This window comes from Heterodontus francisci, chromosome 1 (assembly GCF_036365525.1).
Source record: "Heterodontus francisci isolate sHetFra1 chromosome 1, sHetFra1.hap1, whole genome shotgun sequence".
NCBI classification, from domain to species: Eukaryota; Metazoa; Chordata; class Chondrichthyes; order Heterodontiformes; family Heterodontidae; genus Heterodontus; species Heterodontus francisci.
Window position 1 is genome coordinate 209,221,285 of NC_090371.1, and position 22,126 is coordinate 209,243,410.

A 22,126-nucleotide genomic window follows, 5' to 3' on the forward strand; every position below is an offset into this window, starting at 1 on the left:
CCTTCATGTCACGTTTGCCAGTATCCTTGAAGTGCAGCTTTGGGTGCCCCACTGATCGCCTGGCCGGCTACCTCACCATACAGAAGGTCCTCCGGTATGCGACCATCTTCCATCCTGCGGATGTGTCCGACCCACTGCAGCTGCCTCTGTTTGATTAGTGCCAACACATTTGGGAGTTCTGCCTTTGAGAGGACCGCCACATTTGCGATTTTGTCCTGCCAGAATATGCCCATAATGCACCGCAGACAGTGAAGATGGAAATTATTGAGCTTCTTTTCCTGGTAGCTGTAAATTGCCCATGTTTCACAGCCATACAGCAAGGATCTGAGAACACAGGCCTTATAAACCATCAGCTTGGTCCTAAGGGTCAGCTTGGTGTTATCCCATGCACGTTCCACAAGTTGGCGAAAGGTGGTAGCTACTTTTCCTATGTATGTATCGAGCTCTGCATCAAGGAATAGATTGTCTGTCACTGTGGACCCAAGGTAGCAGAATTTGCTAACCACTTCCAGTGAGGTATTATTTAGTGTGATCAGGGGCAGAGATGCTACACCTTGTCCCATGACCACGGTTGTCTTGATGCTTATAGTCAAGGAGAACAACTTACAGGCATGGGAGAGACAGTCCATGAGTCTTTATAGCTGAGTTTCTGTGTGCGTGACTAGCACAGCATCATCAACGTAGAGGAGTTCTCTAATCAGGACGTGATGTGTTTTTATCTTCGCTTTCAGCCTTGATAGATTGTAGAGCTGACCTAGTGTGCAAGTAGACTCCTTCCATATCTGCAGGAAGGCGAATGGAGAAGAAGATGCCAAACAGCGTGGGGGCTAGGAGACAACTCTGTTTCACACCATTCTTCACTCAAAAACTGTTGAAACTGGAGCTATCAAACTGTACAGTGCAGTGCATGTTGTCATGGAAGGAGCAGATGAGACTGAGGAGCTTCGGTGGACAGCCAATTTTTCCCAAAATCTTGTAAAGCCCTGCTCTGCTGATGGTGTTGAATGCCTTAGTGAGATCTACAAAAATAAGGTAAAGGGGTATACTCTGTTCCCTACACTACTCTTATAGGGGGCGTATGGAGACGATCATATCCACAGTAGATCTGCCAGCACGGAAACCGAACTGCGCTTCCAGGTGCACTCGATCTGCAAGCAAATGGAGTGTTTTAAGTATGACCTAGCAAAGGCCTTCCATGTGACACGCCCCTGTAGTTGCTGCAGTCACCTGTGTCGCCTTTGTTTTTATATCGTGTGAATTTGGCATCACACATCTCCTGTGGAATAGAGCCTACTTTCTAGCAGAGAAGGAGAAGGTCATAAAGGTGTGGCAATAGATGAGACTTTCCATGCTTGAGCAGTTCAGCTGGAATTCTGTACTTGCCCGGTGCCCTTTTGTTTGCTAGGTGGTCTATGGCCTTCTCGAGCTCAGTGATGAGGGTTCTTCATCTAACTCATCCATGACAGGAAGTTGCGGGAGAGCGTTGAACACAGACTGGGAGATGTCCGATTCACAGGGGTACAGCTCGCAATTGTGTTCAGCCCAGTGGGACATCTGCTTATTTCTGTCGGCGAGTATTTCATCATCTGCTGACTTCAGGGGAGCAACTTTGGTGATGGCAGGGCCAAGTGCCCTCGATCTCTTCGTACACAGCTCATCGATTTCCTTTGTCACATGCAGTTTCGATGTCTTGACATAAGTTGATCCAGTATTTGTTTGCGCAGTATCTCCCTGTCCTTTGCACAGCTGTCTTTCAGGTCATGCAGTGTCTTAGCTGTTGGTTTTATGTTGTACATCAAGTAGGCTCTTTTTTTTGCATCAATGACATATCATCTCAGCTGAGGAGGTCTCAGACCAGCCCTTGTTACAGTTTCCACCTTTACCAAATGATGCTTTTGGTATATTGAGCAAAAGCTGTCTGTTTTATAACTTTTTAAATTCATTTTAAAATAACACAAATTCTGCTCTTCTCGACTGTGTCAGTCCATTGTTCCTGTGCTAGTGGAAAGAGAACTGATCAAGAACAGGGAGGAGGCAGTGACGTAGTGGTAATGTCACTATACTAGTAACCCAGAGCACCAGGCTAATGCTCTGGAGACATGGGTTTGAATCCCACCATGGCAGATGGTGGAATTCGAATTCAGTTAAGAAATTTGGTGACCATGAAACCATTGTCGATTGTTGTAAAAACCCACCTGGTTCATTAATGTCTTTTAGGGAAGAAAATCTGCAGTCCTTACCTGGTCTGGCCTACATGTGAATCCAGACCGACAGCAATGTGGTTGACTCTTAAATGTCCTAGCAAGCCACTCAGTTGTATCAAACCGCTACGAGGTCTAAGAAAAGGAATGAAACTGGACGGACCGCCCGGCATTGACCTAGGCACAGGAAACAACAACAGCAAACCCAATCCTGTCGAGTGGATGATCCATCTCGGCCTCCACCTGAGGTCCCCAGCATCACAGATGTCAGTCCGATTCACTCCACGTGTTATCAAGAAATGGTTGAAAGCACTGGATATTGCAAAGGCTGTGGGCCCTGACAACATTCCGGCAATAGTACTGAAGACTTGTGCTCCAGAACTAGCCGTGCCCCTAGCCAAGCTGTTCCAGTTTTCATGGAAGTGTATTTTTTATCTGTTTAAAACAGTGTGCCTTGACGACTCTGTTTAAAACAGTGTGCCTTTAAAAACTAAGGGGGCAGAGAGTACCAGCTGCACCTGTTTCCGAAGCTACAGCAGGAGAGAGAGGTCACATGGTGTACTGTAACTTTTAACTGTAAAAAACGGCTTAAACCAGTTTGATTTGGAGCCGAATGAAACATGCTGTACAATAAAATAGAAGCTGTCTATATCTCAGCAGAAAAATCTACATTGAGCTCTGATTGTGTTTGCCTAAGACGGAAAGGACCCTGGAAAGAACATTTTCATTGTTGGAAGTATCTCTCTCTATTGCCTGTTTGAGTTTATTGGAATGCTCAGTGAAGTTGCTACCGAAGGATTGCCAGTTTGAAAATCCAAATAGACCTGTTGCTGTGCTCCTCGTTGAAAGAACTGCGTGACGCCTGCTGCAGCTGAAATACTTTGAATGCCTATCTATTAAAGACTGTTTCATCGAATTCGCCTGGAGACTTCAAGTGGCATCTGGTTACTCTGCTCTGGGACACCTTATCAACCAGGAATATAACTTACCAGGACTTACAACCCAGCTACTTATTTTATTCCTAAGAAATACTATTTTTAAAACTGGTTAACCGTTAGTTTTTGAATGTATGTGTGTGTGCATGGCGGGGGGCTTAGGTTAAATAAGAAGTTATAAGCTCTTTAGACATAAATTTATCTTAATAGTGTTAAGATTTAGTTTATTAATAAATAGTTAATTTGTTGTCTAAAGATACCTGGTTTGGTGTATTTTATTCTGGGGGTTAATAAAGTGTTTAATTTGGCTATTTTCTGGTTAGGTGAGAAAACTTTAATAATATGCTGCGACCTGTGGAGTAATGGGACTGAATTGACAGTGCATTGCTCCCGCCTCATTCGTAACATAGTACAGCTACAACACTGGCATCTACCCAGTGATGTGGAAAATTACTCGGGTATGTCCTGTGCACAAACAAAAAGCAGGACAAACCCAAGCCAGCCAATTACAGCCCTATCAGTCTACTCTCGATCATCAGCAAAGTGATGGAAGGGATCGTCGACAGTGCTATCAAGCAGCACTTACACAGCAATAACCTGCTCACTGAGGCTCAGTTTGGGTTCCGCCAAGGCCACTCAGCTCCTGACCTCATCACAGCCTTGGTCTAAACATGGACAAAAGAGCTGAACTCCAAGGTGAGTGTGACTGCTCTTGACATCAAGGCAGCATTTGACCGAGTAGGGCATTAAGGAGACCTAGCAAAACTGAAGTCAATGGGAATCAGGGGAAAACTCTTGCTGGAAGATGGTTGCAGTTGATGGAGGTCAATCATATCAGTCCCAGGACATCACTGCAGGAGTTCCTCAGGGTAGTATCCTAGGCCCAACCATCTTCAGCTGCTTCATCAATGACCTTCCCTCCGTCATAAGGTCAGAAGTGGGGAGGTTCGCTGATGATTGCACAATGAAGCAGACCATGTCCATATGCAGCAAGACCTGGACAATATCCAAGCTTGGGCTGATAAATGGCAAGTAACATTTGTGCCACACGAGTGCCAGGCAATGACCATCTCAAACAAGAGAGAATCTAAAAGTTTTTCTGTGAAATGTTAGTGTTTCCTTCAATTGAAACTAAGTATTGGCTTGAAGGCATTCAGTGAGCCAAGCATTTCAAAACCTCAATAATTGGCCAAATGACGTGCTTGGATCAGAGCACTGCATTTCAGTAAGATTACCAAATCCAAGATTTTATATCGGCAAGAAATGAAATATGATCTGAACAATTGGGATTTGATTCTTCTGATGGCAATCCCTATATTTTTTAAGATTCATTGTGCGTGTTTCTGCTCGGTTGCACTAGGTTTTTTCAGCGCAGTTCAGCTGAAATCAGCCAAACCGGCACAAAGGGTCAAGGAATTTCGGGCACAAATTACGTCCAAGGCAAATCGAATTTTGGCGACCTTTTGCGCTGGTGCCACCACCTGTAAGTTCCCCTCCAAGCCATCCTGACTTGGAACGATGTCGCCATTCCTTCACTGTCACTGGGTCAAGATCCTGGAACTCCCTTCCTAACAGCACTGTTAATGTACCTACACCCCAAGGACTGCAGCTGTTCAAGAAGGTGGCTCACCACCACCTTCTTAAGGCAATTAGGGATGGACAATAAATGCTGGCCGAGCCAGCGATGCCCACATCCCACGAATGAATAAAACATTTTTTTTGTGATAAACCCATTTTCAGCTGTATTAATAAAACTGCACCAGGTTACCACTCTGAAAATAATGAGGAGTATTTTTAATGCAAAATGTTGATTTAAAAAATATCAGTGCCCAATTGTGCTGGTTCAGGAAAGATTTTTACATTTGGTGACATGCAAAAATGTTTGAACAGAAACATACCAAAAATAACACTTCTTAAAACTAGCACAATTTGCGCCTGGTTGGCCAATTACAACCAGAGTGAAAATACTGTCCCTAAAGAGCACTCATTTGTAGTGGTTAGTGCAAAAGAGCTTCAGAATTGTTTTTCACGAATGACAAATTAATGCTGGTTTTGTCCTATAGTAATATGACCTCTGTAAACATGTTTGATTAATTCTCTATACAACCTCAGCCTCTACATTTTGGGAATTTGGCTGAAGCTGCTGTCTGATCTCTTATTTTGCCAACCAGAATGTTTTCTCTGATATTTAGTGCAGAATTTATAATAATTTTATGAAGAATGTTAATGCTTGGGAATGGAACACTCTCCTATTTCAGAATTAAGTACTTCCAAATCAAAAAAGGATGCATAGCAAAGATCCCTCTTTTGTGCCCAAATAATATACTTCAGCCCAACCACAGAAGACCAGGCACTACTGTGTAATTGCAACATTTTCCTTTTCCATAACTGTCATCTTGTGGCCACTCAATGAGAGTGCTGAATTAGAGTATTTTGTGCTTATTTGGCATGACTTTCATACCATGACTTTGGGCTGGAAGAGTCTCAAAGGTGAAAGGCACATGTCTTGCCCACTGTTCTACATAGTCTCTGAGTAACATTTTAATTATCTTATGAAACATTTGATTTTTTTAATGGTTATGCACAGCATTTCAATAATCTCTGGTTCAGGACAGCTCTACTAACATTGCTGTTATATTTGGTAACATTCAACAATGTCCTTCACTTGATATGCTTGCCCATAATCAGTGGCATTCTCTTTTCCACCACTGCACGTGTGCAGTTTCATACCATGGCTGCACACAGGCAGTGGTACTGAGTTGCATCACCCAACTGTATAAGGTGAAATCTGAAATGAGGCTTGGCTTGGACTTGGGCTGATAATTAAATAGAATTATGTTTCTGGGTGTTGCACTAGCTTCAGCTGTTACATTTCACAAATCCTACATTTTGAGAATCAGACTGGAGCTGCAGTAGACATTTTGATTTTTAAAAAAATCTTTTCTGATGTTTAGTGCAGAATTTATAGTGGTTAGTGGTTTAAGAACAGCATAAATAACCATTTATTACAGTGAATTCCTTCGGTGTTGTTGCAATAACACTTTGCTTTCGCCAGATCTCATATTTCATGTCCTCAAAAATGTAATGGAGCAACTCAAAAAGAATTTCTGTTGTGCTGAAGTAGTTTAGTGATTATAAATTCCTTACAAATCTATGTGCAGTGCATTTTTTGCAGAAAAATGTCAATGAGATCCCTAAAGATGCTCAGAAATTCTGCACTTTTATATTTTCAGAAAATGTTACAGAAGTACTTGATCTCTGAAAGCTGTGATCAGTCTTTTCAAGTGGCTATCAAATTCTGTGTGTTTATGTATCTGTTATTAAATAGCACAATCCTTGCCGTTTCTATATTGGCTAATTAATGCTAATCGCAAACGAAACATTAGAATTTGTGGCTTTACTGCTGTATCACAAGATGGTTACAAATAACACTAGTAGCAACACCATTTGTCAAGAAACCTGGCAATTGACTGAAGAATGTTTTCATCTCAACTATTTGTAATGTACATGCCTTTGATATATTGGCCAGCAGAAACCAAAATGACATATTTTCTTAAAATAAATACAATATGTAAGATGAGGGTAGTGTACTTAATGATTTACAGTTATGACAAACTGACATATTAAGAAAAATAAAACTGTCAGTTTTCAGTTAGAAGAAGTGAGAATGTTATGTCCTCGGAGAAAACCCTGGGTGATACTGTTAATATACAACCCCGTTTAAAAATACCAGCTGTTGAGATGCAGCCAAAGTCAGCAGATGACTAAGTGGATGTGAGATGAGAGCTATGCTGTAGTAATATATGTGGTTCTTCTCCAGGCTATGCTGCTGAGTCGTGATGGGCAGTACCTCATCACTGGTGGAGATAGCGGAATAGTGGCTGTGTGGCAAGTGTGGGATCTCAAACAACTGATGACCTACCCAGGTTGTGATGCCGGTATTAGGGCCATGGCCATGTCTCATGACCAAAGGTAAGACATTTTTTAAAGAAGGTATTTTGCTTTTATTTTAAAGAAGGTAATGGATAAACTACTTCCTCCTACCTCAAAGTTGCTCTGCATTCTGTATACATGTGTTTTTTTTTAATTGCCAAAATATGACCTGCAAAGTAAAAATGGGTTAAAAATGGTCAAGAAAAAATAAAGAATGGCATTATACTATAGTCACTGCTCTCAGACATGTACTTGTGAAATAAATAGCACACTGACAAAATTACAGCACGTTAGAAGGTAGACAAGCGGCATCTGCACTAGCAGCATTAAAATGATTCAAATTTAAGTTTACAATGTTCAGTTAATTCGGTAAAAATTTGGAGTATTTTGAATGCAGACCAGCATTCCATAACCCTGTAGCATTCTGCATTGCTGCTTTACTGTTCTTTGCCTCACTACAACCAGATTAGTTTAATTTATAATATTCATCTCTTTTAATAGCCTGCTTTGTAAAAGGCTATAGGACAAAGATGACGTAATTAGGAATGTTCATAGACAGACATCATTTGGTACATAACTGTCTGAAACAGAATGTTCAGGGACTAGAGGAATTTGGAATATCTTGAAAGTCAAATTATATGCACAATGCTCTTCAAATTAGGTATCCTGCAAAATTGAATAAATAATTTTAATTTTTGGAATGTATCGAGGGTGAAGTTCAGCTTTGACAGGAGTGCAAAATGTGTGGTGGCAGATACGTCCATTATATATCCCACCTAATCTTCTGTTCTATTGGCTTTGATGGAAAGAAAAATCAGGTGAGGTGTGTAACGAGTGGCTGATGCACTACTGTCTGCTTTACACCCCTGCTGCAGTTGAATTTCACCCACATTGGCCTGAATTTTGCAGGTCAGCAGCGAACAAAAGTGCTGGCCATCATTCATTACACTTGCACTTCCCCATATGCTTCCTATGGGTTTTTGCACTGGAATCTGTGGTGATTCAAGAGCCAGAATAGTGTGGTGCCGTCCTTAGGGAATCTGGGACCTGTGTGAGCAGGGCAAGCAATGGTTTGTCTCATTAACTAATCAGATTGAAGACTCCTTACTCTGAAATGCTGAGTCTGAACCAGGAAGTGGATATTAGAATAGTCAATTCAATGCCAGGTTATGTACAGAATTTGAAATAGTGTAAGAAATATGGGATTAAGTGATGGAGAGGTAAAAGCGAAAGCAGAAATTAAAATATTTGATTTTTAAAAATAGTTTCCAGCAATAATTAAAACCTGAAGGAATGAGATTCCACTCTTGTAAAAGTTCATTTTCAATGCTAGAGAGGTTGTTTGGTAGCAAATAAAACATCATAATGTTTAAAAACATTTACTTACACTGGAACAGACAAGCCCTAACTTTCTCTGGCGAGGTTAGTGGGTATCTATCACCTAAGTACTCCATATGTTTCAATGCTGAGGTTCTAAACGAGATACTGTTATAGTGCAGCTTCTGGAGCAGCAGGGCAGTAATTTCCTGATTTCCATTTTAACTATGCATGTGCGGTTGCCGGAAATTACTCTCTAATTTATCTTTAAAAAAACGTTCAGGGCTGATCCTCTAACTGTTATTTTTACCACAAAATTCGGCCTATTTATGTTTCAACATTCTGTTCTATCACTTCTGTGGTGGATATTAAATTGTTTCTTTGTTAATGGCTCAGGAGAACTGGTACTGTCATTAATGTGTCATTACAGAAAACTTGAAGTCATATATCAGTGTCTAGGTACAAATCTAAAATTTGAGATAGTTACAGTCTGAAGTGACAGAAGTAATCTGACATTTTCGGCCAATTTTTTCAGAATTTACTTCATTGTGGTGCCAGTTTCCAAGGTCCAGAAATTAATTTACTAAGATTATTGGGTGATATAGATGAAACCCTGCCATTAGTCTCTAATTTTCAGTGCTAAAATTAACAAGTACCAATTTTCCCAGGCACATTCCATACTGGTAGCATATACACAAGGGGGATATTGCTTAGGTGTCATTCTTATGGCCTCTTGCACCATTTGATTTTAGCTATTTGGCCTCTCTTATCAGGGCAGCAATGATTAAGCCATAAACCATGTCGCCAGACCAAGACAACATAGTTCCTGAGAGGTGCCACTATTCTGCTTCTCAGTAGATAACAACTTTTCTTTGTGTTTATCACATTTCATTTGAGAGGCTTGACCTTCGTACTGGTACATTCAACATTTCACTGCTTCTGCTTGTGTGTATGTGTTATGACCAGGTGAGAAGGGGTCTAGGGATTCCCTCTTAGCCTTTGCCTGGTTTAACCGTAACAGGATTTAATTTTAAAACACTTTTTAGCTCCCCCTTAGTGAATCCTTGTGCGCTGCTCCTATTGTAAGGCAAAGAAATCAGGTTTCCTTAGATTTAAACAAGAAAGGTAGTAGTTTATTAATCTTAAACTCTAATCCGGTTAATGACTATGAATATGCAACACGGCCATGCCAGCATGCATATGTGATAAACACACACGCAGATAGAGACAGAAAAAGTAGAAGGAATAAAAGGAAAAAGCTTGAGGCAATATCTGGTAGTTACAGTCCTTTAAGTTCAATGTGGAGTCTTTTGGTTGCCGGTAAGTCTTGCAATTCGTTGGGGCCCCATGCATGCTTCAACTTGTTTTGATGTCGGAGTCTTTTCTCTCGAGGTTTACGTGTTTTCCGTGGGTCCGGAGGCTTGGGAGAAAGTGAGAGAGAGAGAGCGGCTTTCTTGTTCCAGCTTCAGTTGCAAGCTGCCTTCTGTTCTTTTCTCTGTGGCATAACTCAGAAAAACCCAGGTTGCCCAGCAGGTTAGTTATATGACTAGCTCCTTATTTGGAACAGTCTCTCCTGCGAGGTTTATGGATTGTATTACCTTAGCAGTCTCTGGAACGCGCTTCCTTACACCTTCAATGTCTGGTGATCAAAATCCATTTGGGTTAATTGGAGCAGGGAATAGTCCTTTGTCTCCACAAGCAGCATCTCTTAGTATGCAAATGTTCTTCCAACCCAGTGTCTGGTGATCTTCAAACAAATCATTTCTTCACTCCAGCAATAGTTTAAAATCACTGTTCATATGACAAAGTTAATATGCCTCATTCTTGGCAGGTGAGGGTCTGCATGATAGTGTGTCTAATATCCATCCCCAGCTTGCTGCCAAGGTCCTATTAACCTTTTCCTGGCCTAAAGGCTGAACACTACCTAACTACCTCAGCAGTCTAGCTTGCTCATCTACATGTTTCAATGCTTAAAAAAAAAAGGAGAGTATAGAGAAAACAAAGTTACACCCCAAGGGTTAGGCATTTAGTCTGGAATTATTACATTGTTTCGATTGACGTTTTAATAAGGTTTGGAATATTTATAATGTTTCTTTGAAAACAGCTTGAAAACTGAATGTTGCTCTAAGTTTTGTCTGTGGTGTTTCATTGGTACATGTAGCACAATCTGTTTAAAAGTTATTTTCGGGCAAGTAACTTAAATGTTGAAAGGTTACCTGTAATCCTTTTCCATTTTGAACATAAAATACCAATCTTTTAAACACAAAATTTGTATTTTGCACTTCCACAGTCAATCACCTGATGTGTGCTGGAAGCAGACATTTTGTGAAGTAACTTCTGCCTTTGTAGTTGGCGCTAATGCACAGAACTGGATCAAACATGTGTCATGCCCCCACTTGTCAAGAATGAGGCATATTGATTTTGCCACACGGACATTAAATTTCAAATTGTTGTTGGAGCGAGGAAAAAATATTTGCATACTAACAGACAGTGCTTATGTAGACAAAGGACCATTCCCTGGCACATTAAACCCACAATAGATGTTGATCACTGGACAGTGAGGGGGTGGGGAAGCGCATTCCAGGGCCTGCTGGGGTGATGCAATCCACAGGAGCCAGGACTGGTTGGACCAGCTGGTCAGATGACTAACTGGCTGTTCCAGGGTGTTTTGGAACTAGTCACAGGGTTTGAGCAGAAAGACTGTTTGCTGCTGGACTGAGAAGATCTCTCCTGTCTGCTCCCATCTCTTTCTCACAAGCCTCTGAATCCACTGAAAACACATGAACCCCAAGAGAGAAAAGTCTCCTTCAGCAAACAAGGTTTAAGAAGAATACTGGACCCCAACGAAAAGTAAGATCAATCTATAATCAAGGTCTCTACAGTGAGCTCGAAGAACCGTAATAAAAACTCTTAAGATATTGCCTCAAACTTTTCCACTTTATTTTTCTTCTGCTCTTTTCTGTCTCTATTTGCATGTGTGTATCATGAATGCATGCCAGCATGGATGCATCATGTATCCGTAGGCATCAACTGAATTAGAGTTTAAAGTTCAAGTTTATTTAATTTCAAATTTTCTTCTTTAAGCCTAAGAAAACCTGTTTGTGCTGGTTTCTTTACCTTATAATTGGAAAGCGGTGAACAAGGATTCACCAAGGGGGCGCTAAAAACTGTGTGTTTAAAATTAAACTCTATTACGGTAAGACCAGGTGACGGCTGAGAGGGACCTTACAGGAGGTAGGGTGTGAAGAAGTGTAGTCGAGGTAGCTGTGGGAGTTGGTGGGCTTATAATGGATATTAGTAGACAACCTACCCCCAGAGATGGAGACAGAGAAGTCGAGGAAGGGAAGGGAAGGGAAGTGTCAGAGATGGACCATGTAAAGGTGAGAGAAGGGTGGAAATTGGAAGCAAAGTTGATAAAGTTTTCTAGTTCGGGGCGGGAGCAGGAAACGGCACCGATACAGTCATCAATGTACTGGAAAAAGAGTTGGGGGAGGGGGCCTGCTCTCCCCTGCTCACATCTCTGTCCTGGGATTGCTGCAGTGTTCCAGTGAACATCAACGCAAGCTCGAGGAACAGCATCTCATCTACCGATTAGGCACACTACAGCCTACTGGACTGAACATTGAGTTCAATAATTTCAGAGCATGACAGCCCCCCATTTTACTTTCATTTTTAGTTGTTTTTTCTTTTTTCTTTTCTTTTTTTTCTTTTTTACAACCTTTTTTTTGCATTTATTTCATTTCATCTTAGTTTGTTCAGTTTGCTTACCCACTGTTTTTTTTCATGTTTGCACTTGCTGCTGTTCAATATTCAGTCCGTTAACACCTTTTCTGTACTAATGCTTTGTCTTTCAACACACCATTAACATATTGTTTGCCTTTGCTCCATGACCTTTTGGTCAGCTATGTGGCCTTGTCCAATCTACACCTTCTCCTTTGTTATCTCTTGCCCCACCCCCACCTCACTCGATTATAACCTGTGACATTTTTAATATTTGTCAGTTCCGAAGAAGGGTCACTGACCCGAAACGTTAACTCTGCTTCTCTTTCCACAGATGCTGCCAGACCTGCTGAGTGGTTCCAGCATTTCTTGTTTTTATTTCAGATTTCCAGCATCTGCAGTATTTTGCTTTTATATCAGCCTAGTGAATCTCTTTTGAACTGTCTTCATTGCCAGTATATCATTTCTTAAATACGGGGACCAAAACTGTACAGACTACTCCAGGTGCAACCTCACCAACACACTGTACGGTTGTAACAAGAATTCCTTATTTTTAAACTCCAATCCCCTAGCATTAAAGGCCAGAATTCCGTTTGCTGCCTTAATTACGTGCTACACCTGCATGCGAACCTTTTGTGTTTCATGCACAAGACCACCCAGATCCCTCTGTGCTGCACTTTTTTGGACTCTCTCTCCATTTAAGTAATAATCTGCCTTTTGATTCTTCCTACCAAAGTGCATAACCTCACACTTCTCCACATTAAACACCATCTGCCAACCTATCTATATCCCCTTGCAGATTCCTTATGTCCTCATCACAAGATGCCCTCCCACCTATTTTTGTATCAGCAGTAAATTTGGATATATTACACGCTGCCCCCTCCTCCAAGTCATTAATATAGATAGTAAATAATTGAGGCCCCAGTTCTGATCCACTAATTTGTTTTTCCAACCTGAAAAAGACCCATTAATCTCGAATCTCTGAACCAATCCTCAATCCATGCTAATATATTACCCCCAATACCAAGCTCCTATCTTGTGCAATAATCTTTTATGTTAGAAGCAGACTCCGACAGGGTATTGTTAGCAAAGATAGGATTGGAACAGAGGAAACTTGAAAAAGAGAGAGAGAGGCAGGAGAGGGAGAAAGAAAGAGCCTTCCAGAAGAAGCATGAAGAGAGAGAAAGACAGGAGAATGAGCAGGAGAGAGGGAAAGAATGCAAAGAAAGAGAGCTGAAGCGGCTTGAGCTAACTCGGGGATGACAGAGTAATCCCAGTGAAAGCAGGCCCAATATGGAGAAGCGTAATTCAGGACGAGGTACAAAATTGTTAAAACTAGCTCAACTAATCCCAAAATTCAATGAGGAAGATGTAGAAGAACTTTTTGTGTCCTTTGAGATACTGGCAAAGCAGCTGTTTTACTACAAATCAAGCTAACTGAAAAAGCCCATGAGGTTTATTCCCTGTTGCCAGATGAGAGTTCATCAAATTATAAACTGACCAAAATGCTATCCTCAAGGCATATGAATTAGCACCTGAAGCCTCTCGCCAAAAGTTTAGAACCCTCAAGAAGCAAGCTAATCAAACTTCTCTTTTCTGTCTCTGTATCGCATATGCATGCTGGTGTGGACACGTCATGTATCCGTAGGCGTAACCGAATTAGAGTTTAAGTTCAAGTTTATTAAATTTCAAGTTTTCTTCTTTAAACCTAAGAAAACCTGTTTGTGCTGGTTTCTTTGCCTTATAATTGGAAAGCGGTGAGCAAGGATTCACCAAGGGGGCGCTAAAAATAAAACCCTGTTACGGTAAGACCAGGTGAACGCTGAGCGGGACACCTTTCTCACCTGATCGTAACACATGGCTCTTCCTTCCCTCTGCTCTGTTCATATTAAAACCGGGCCAGCTCAGTCTGATAATTAGGTTGGAAATGTACTCTTTTAATGTTCCCACCATTTTTACTATAATGTTTGTGAGAATGTTTATGCTTTTCAAAATGAGGGTTGTTGATGCTGGGGAAAGAATACATACAATATTTAAGGCAATTATGATTGGCATCAAACGCTGCCAGACCAGCCATGGTTAAGTGCAAACTGTCCCATATCTGACTCTGGCAAACAGTGTGCCTCAGTCCTAACCTCAGAGGAGCATCTTTAACAAGATATTGTGTTTCCTCCACTGTTCCTGTAAAGAACAATGATTCCTCTGATTATTAAAGGTTATCTCAGCAAACGATTACCTCTCTTTGTTTCTTTGGGTTTCTTTAGCACAATTAATGATTGATGTAGATTCTCTTTAAGATTGCCAGTTTACTGCCAAATTAGGGGAAACTTTGTGCTGTGGCTCCATGACCATAAAGCAATGACTTGGAACAACCCAAATGCATTTTAGTATCCATACAGCCAGCAAGCAATGAATATTTTCAACCCATCAGTTTGGGCATGGATTTGCATCCAAATCCCAGACGTGAAAGTCAGTGTCAGGTCCATGGCACCACCCCAGCACCTATTTTTGCTATTGTGTCCATCTAGGCTCACTAAAGCTCTAATTTTAACTATATAGCGAATGGCAGTCAAAACCAGTTTCCCTTTCAGTTAATTTAAGTTGTTATTAAAGGAGTGATTATTATCTATGCAAGTGTGTTGTTTTTTTTATCATGCTTGAAAGCAGAAAAACAAGAAGACACAGATGCTATCATTCATTTCTTATGTCTACTACTGAAAATTGTCATTTATTGAAATTTTAAAAAGCAAACAAAATTCATATTACAATATTTCTCACTGCATCAAATACAGCACCTGCTGAAACCCAGCAGTCGTTCTGATTGCTCTGATGCCGTGCTTTTGAGTTGGCCTAACAAGGTTGAAAGTTCCCGTAATTAGCAATGATTCTTCTGATTATGAAAGGTTATCTCAGCAAACTATTACATTTCTTTGTTCCTTTGGGTATTTTTTTTTAGCACAATTGTGATTGATGTAGATTATGTTCTGTGAAATTAACTATACCTCTTTAAATTTAGGGTCATCATTACAGGTATGGCATCTGGAAGCATAGTGCTATTTTACATTGATTTTAATCGATGGCATCACGAGTATCAAACCAGGTACTAACGATGGGTTCAAGGCACAGAGATGCACTGTTATGTGCTGGAATCATGCGATTATGATCAGAACGACCAAACAGCCATCGTTGGTGCATTGAGAGTTTTTAATCAACGCAATCATACAATCCTGCCACTTGTATATAATGGCATTCATCCACACGAAGAAGCAACAAATCTGAATGTAGCTTAAAAGTGTCCAGGAAAGCAGAGTATTTTGAAATGCTTACTGCTATTTTTGTAGAATATAAGAATTTGACATATCATTAGTAGAATACCAGAGCATATAAGTCTGATTCAGAAATACAAAATGTCTATTTTTAGGAGGAACAAAACTTTACATGATTCTTTATAAACGTCTCATTCATAAGAAATATAATGACTATTTCTTTACCTTCATCTCTGTTAGAAGAATAAGTGACTGATTTAAAAGAATGTAAAACAGAAACTTTAATCAGAGATGTTCATAATTATGTTAGAATTAAGCAATATATTTACACCTGTGATTTAATTATTGCATCTACAGAGATCAAATTTTAAAAAAAGGTTTCTTTTTGGGGGGAAGGTTTGCACGTAGGGGTGTACAAATTCTTTCGAAGGCATGGTTCTTTTCTGTATTTTTTCACATGTTATGGTAGCTTAGCACTGATATTACTGGGAACAAAGAGCAATATTTAAATTATGACCTAGGATTTTTTAACTTTATAACAGTCTATCAGAAACTATATTCTTGTCATTGGCATGCTGCTGGGCTGGAAAAGGGATCTTTCCTCAGATTTCAGGTGAACAGTAAATCAATCTAGTGTAACAAGTTTTGTCTGTTCTACATTAGTGTGCGTGCATTATCAGAGAATTATGTCCATTAATTTCATTTCTGTAGCCTTTGTTAAACACGTTTGTAATCTTGACATTGTTGTTCAACATTGAATTCTAATGACTCTTTGTAACTGTGAAATTCTGTTTGGGTTTTTGTCCTGATTGTTGTGTGTGTGAAATCCTACTAATGGGATGCTGTGGTCAGCTACAAACGTTCAGAAACTAGACTGCTGAAAACATTCCACCTTGCTGAGTGAATCTTTGCTCAATATGGGTCTTACTGGTGCCTAATGCTGCATTAGTAACCTGCCAGAGGGACCAAGTTACTGTATTTCAAAACCCCACTCAGAAAAACTTTTTGGTGATGATTTGGAATGAGGTTATTCCAGTTTGTGTAATGAAATCAAAAATAAAGTTCACTTGTATCTTGAGACTGCAGAGTTTTATTTGACTGACAGTACTAAAACAATCCAACCTTAAGATCGGCTGCTGTTTATTTAAATAACGTTCTATCAAGCAAATCTCCAAGCACCACTTGTAAACCGTGACTTTGCATGACTTGTGGATCATGTTTTTCTTTTCTGCAACAGAACTCCATGTCACCTGAGGCTATGCAACTGAAGAACTGTAGCTCTTTAAAGGCAGCTAGGCCTCAGCTTTGTTACAAGTTAATTATAGAACAAAAGCTCTGCTTGCAAAGTTGGATTCCATGGATTTAACTATTTCAGACAAGCAATGATTTTTTGCATTTTGTTTTAATAAAAATAATTACTACTGATTTCAGGACTGAAATCTTTTTCAGAAGGTAGAGATGGGGAAGGAATAGGAGCATTGTTTGGAAAAACAGTTAATCATATCCAATACTTTAATGGAAAATCAGGCTAGTCCCACTGCCATGCAAGTGATGGCTTCATTATCATATGAAAAATTATTAATTCGGTTTCCAAGAACAGTTTCAGATACCACTGTCACGTGGTATGTTTAGACTTTCTTATAACCATGAACTCCACACTTTGCTCCAACAGTGAATTGTCAGATGTATAGTTTTGCTCGAGATCAAAGTTCACAGTAACTATTAACCCCAAAGCACCAAACTGTTGATCATCTTTTACAATTTAATTGTTATAAATTCAACTGACTAAAAATAATCCTAACTATAAAAGCAAATGATTGTTCCAGATTAAATATGGTAAAAGTACGATTAATGGATGCAATTCATGTGTGTGGAGAGCAAACTGGATACTTGCTTCAATAGTAATCTGAAAAGCCAGGGAGAATAGTCGAATGTGATCTGTGTTTGTTTTGGCTACTGAAAAAGTTACACAGTCCCAATATTTGTGAAATGAATTTCTGTCCTGGTTTCATGTTTAATTTGGTTGGGCAAAACTCAAAGCTTCTCAGTCTCTCTGTGTTATGCAGTTTTGGAAATTTGAAATTTGCATACCTAGCTTGATAAGGAACATAGGAGCAGGAGCAGGCCATTCAGCCCATCGAGCCTGCTTACTTACCTATTTTATCTTTCTTTAGCTGTACTCCGACAGCCTAAAGGCACAGACGCAGGCCTCTATCTCTTGTTCTTGATCCAACTACTGAGAAACATGTGAAAGCATTCTATGCTGACGTCTTTTTTTCTGCTTTTCTTCAGGGGAAGTACTTTGCTCTGTTCAGTGCCTCAGCAAAGCACTTAAATAAGATTGAGTCTGGGAGAATGTTCTTATCGCTTTATGGTACAGTGTTGCCATTACCGACATGCTGCTGGAACAATTAACTTGTTACTTTAAGCAGTTTTGAACTGAGTAGAGAAATTTCATGCCATAAATGGAACATATGATTGAAAATTTTACATCGTATGAACATGCTAAAATAGAAACATCAACAAATGGATTGACATTATAGCACCTATTGATTTGAAAATATTCCTGGAAAGTTAATTAACAGTTAAACTCTTCATTGCAAGTCATATCATTAATCAGAAAAAGTATCTGAAAGTGTTGCATACAACAGAAGTTCCAATGCTTTTTTGCAGATATGCTGTCCTCCAAATAAGTGTTTTAAAAATGTTTTTGTTTGAAGATAGTAATGGCATGAACCTTTTTGTTCCAGATAGTGTCACGTGCAAGTGATATGATAAGTTTGATGAGATTTAGTGGTGCTACTGGACCTAATCCTAAGAATGAAGCCAGACAAGTGGTAGAAGTGTCAGTGGGGGAACAGTTCGGGGATAGTGACATAACTCTGTAAGATTTAAGATAGTTATGGAAAAGGACAAAGATGGACCAGAAATAAAGGTACTGAATTGGGGGAAGGCCAATTACAATATGATAAAACAGGATCTGGCCAAAGTGGACTGGGAGCAGCTACTTGTAGGAAAGTCTACATCAGACCAGTGGGAGTCATTCAAAAAGGAAATAGAGTTCAGGGCCAACATGTTCGCGTAAAAGTGAAGGTTCAGGACCAATAAGTCCAGGGAACCCTGAATGTCAAGGGATATAGAGGATTGGATATGGGGAAAAAAAGAGGCTAATGGCAGATTCAGAGGGCTGGAAACCCAAAAACCCAGGGTATTGCTCTGGGGACATGGGTTCGAATCCCACGACAGCAGAAGGTGGAATTTGAATTTAATTAATAAATCTGGAATTAAGAAAAGCTAGTCTAATGATGGCCATGAAACCATTGTTGATTGTTCTAAAAACCCATCTGGTTCACTAATGTCCTTTAGGGAAGGAAATCTGCTGTCCTTACCTGGTCTGGCCTACATGTGACTCCAGACCCACAGCAATGTGGTTAACTCTTACATGCCCTTTGAAATGGCCTAGCAAGCCACTCAGTTGGACCTAATCGCTACGAAGTCAATAAAAAGGAATTAAACCGGACAGACCACCCAGCATCGACCTAGGCACCGAAACAACAGCGGCAAACCCAGCCCTGTCGACCCTGCAAAGTCCTCCTTACTAACATCTGGGGGCTTGTGCCAAAGTTGGGAGAGCTGTCCCACAGACTAGTCAAGCAACAGCCTGACATAGTCATACTCACGGAATCATACCTTACAGACAATGTCCCAGACACTGCCATCACGATCCCTGGGTACGTCCTGTCCCACCGGCAGGACAGACCCAGCAGAGGTGGTGGCACAGTGGTATACAGTAAGGAGGGAGTTGCCCTTGGAGTCCTCAACATCGACTCCGGACCACATGAAGTCTCATGGCATCAGGTCAAACATGGGCATGGTAACCTCCTACTGATTACGACCTACTGCCCTCCCTCAGCTGATGACTCAGTACTCCACCATGTTGAACACCACTTGGAGGAAGCACTGAGGGTGGCAAGGACACAAAATGTACTCTGGGTGGGGGATTTCAATGTCCATCACCAAGAGTGGCCCGGTAGCACCACTACTGACTGAGTCCTAAAGGACATAGCTGCTACACTGGGTCTGCGGCAGGTGGTGGGGGAACCAACATGAAGGAAAAACATACTCGACCTCGTCCTCACCAATCTGCCTGCCGCAGATGCTTCTGTCCATGACTGTATTGGTAGGAGTGACCACCGCACAGTCCTTGTGGAGACAAAGTCCCGCCTTCACATTGAGGATACCGTCCATCGTGTTGTGTGGCACTATCACCGTACTAAATGAGATAGATTTCGAACAGATCTAGCAATGCAAAAATGGGCATCCATGAGGCGCTGTGGGCCATCAGCAGCAGCAGAATTGTACTCAACCACAATCTGTAACCTCATGGCCTGGCATATACCCCACTCTACCATTATCACCAAGCCAGGAGACCAACCCTGGTTCAATGAAGAGTGCAGGAGGACATGCCAGGAGCAGCACCAGGCATACCGCAAAATGAGGTGTCAACCTGGTGAAGCTACAACACAGGACTATCTGCGTGCCAAACTGCGTACGCAGCATGCGATAGACAGAGCTAAGCGATCCCATAACCAACGGATCAGATCTAAGCTCTGCAGTCCTGCCACATCCAGCCGTGAATGGTGGTGGACAATTAAACAACTAACTGGAGGAGGTGGCTCCACAAATATCCTCATCCTCAATGATGGGGGAGCCCAGCACATCAGTGCGAAAGATAAAGCTGAAGCATTTGCAACAATCTTCAGCCAGAAGTGCCAAGTTGATGATTCATCTCGGCCTCCTCTGAAGTCCCCAGCATCACAGATGCCAGACTTCAGACAATTCGATTCACTCCGCGTGATATCAAGCAACGACTGAAGGCACTGGATACTGAAAAAGCTATGGGCCCTGACAATATTCCGGCAATAGTACTGAAGACCTGTGCTCCAGAACGTGCTGCACCCCTAGCCAAGCTGTTCCAGTACAGCTACAACACTGGCATCTACCCTGCAATGTGGAAAATTGCCCAGGTTGTCCTGTACACAAAAAGCAGGACAAGTCCAACTCGGCCAGTTACCACCCCATCAGCCTACTCTCTATCATCAGTAAAGTGATGGAAGGTGTCATCAACGGTGCCATCAAGCAGCACTTGCTTAGCAATAACCTGCTCAGTGAGGCTCAGTTTGGGTTCCGCCAGGGCCACTCAGCTCCTGACCTCATTACAGCCTTGGTTCAAACATGGACAAAAGAGCTGAACTCAAGAGGGGAGGTGAGAGTGACTGTCCTTGACATCAAGGCAGCATTTGACCGAGTATGGCATCAAGGAGCCCTAGCAAAACTGTGGTCAATGGGAATCGGGGAAAACCCTCCGCTGGCTGGAATCATACCTAGTGCAAAGGAAGATGTTTGTGGTTGTTGGAGGTCAATCATCTGAGCTCCAGGACATCACTGCAGGAGTTCCTCAGGGTAGTGTCCTAGGCCCAACCATCTTCAGCTGCTTCATCAATGACCTTCCTTCAATGATAAGGTCAGAAGTGGGGATGTTCGCTGATGATTGCACAATGTTCAGCACCATTCGTGACTCCTCAGATACTGAAGCAGTCCGTGTAGAAATGCAGCAAGACCTGGACAATATCCAGGCTTGGGCTGATAAGTGGCAAGTAACATTCGCGCCACACAAGTGCCAGGCAATGACCATCTCCAACAAGAGAGAATCTAAACATCTCCCCTTGACATTCAACGGCATTACCATCGCTGAATCCCCCACCTATCAACATCCTAGGGGCTACCATTGACCAGAAACTGAACTGGAGTAGCCATATAAATACCGTGGCTACAAGAGCAGGTCAAAGGCTAGGAATCCTGAGGTAAGTAACTCACCTCCTGATTCCCCAAAGCCTGTCCACCATCTACAAGGCACAAGTCAGGAGTGTGATGGAATACTCTCCACTAGCCTGGATGGGTGCAGCTCCAACAACACTCAAGAAGCTCAACACCATCCAGGACAAAGCAGCCCGCTTGATTGGCTCCCCATCTACAAACATACACTCCACCACCGACGCACAGCAGCAGCAGTGTGTATCATCTACAAGATGCACTGCAGCAATGCACCAAGGCTCCTTAGATAGCACCTTCCAAACCCGCAACCTCTACCAACTAGAAGGACAAGGGCAGCAAATACATGGGAACACCACCACCTGCAAGTTCCCCTCCAAGTCACACACTATCCTGACTTGGAACTATATCGCCATTCCTTCACTGTCGCAGGGTCAAAATCCTGGAACTCCCTTCCTAACAGCACTGTGGGTATACCTACCCCAAATGGACTGCAGCGGTTCAGGAAGGCAGCTCGCCACCACTCTCTCAAGGGCAATTAGGGATGGGCAATAAATGCTGGCCTGGCCAGTGACGCCCACATCCCATGAATGAATAAATAAAAAAAAAAATAGTGCTGGCCCTGGAGGAGTATAGAAAGTGTAGGTGGGTGGCGGGGGGGGGTGCTTTGAAAAGTAATTAGGAGAGCGAAAAGGGGGCATGGAAAAATATTCGTGGGCAAGATAAAGGAAAATGCCAAGGCATTTTATAAGTATATTAAGGGAGAGAGGATAACCAGATAAAGAGTAGGGCTCATTAGGGACCAAGGTGGCAATCTGTGTGTGGAGCCAGAGGACGTAGTTGAGGTTTTAAATGATTACTTTTCATCTGTTCACTATCGAGAAGAACGATGTAGGTGTAGAGATCAGGGAGAGGGATTGTG

At 41.6% G+C, this 22,126-nt stretch overlaps 1 protein-coding gene across 1 annotated transcript in view; it reads left to right on the plus strand.

The window, feature by feature from the left end:
- The window catches only part of lrba (LPS-responsive vesicle trafficking, beach and anchor containing), a 1,007,923-nt gene extending 991,471 nt beyond the window's left edge, over positions 1 to 16,452 (plus strand). Inside the window, exons 55-56 of the mRNA XM_068041130.1 lie at positions 6,957 to 7,108; positions 15,123 to 16,452. Of these exons, the coding sequence (XP_067897231.1) occupies positions 6,957 to 7,108; positions 15,123 to 15,213 (243 nt within the window). The 3' untranslated portion in view covers positions 15,214 to 16,452. The remainder of the gene's footprint in view (positions 1 to 6,956; positions 7,109 to 15,122) is intronic.
- Positions 16,453 to 22,126: the final 5,674 nt, after the last annotated feature.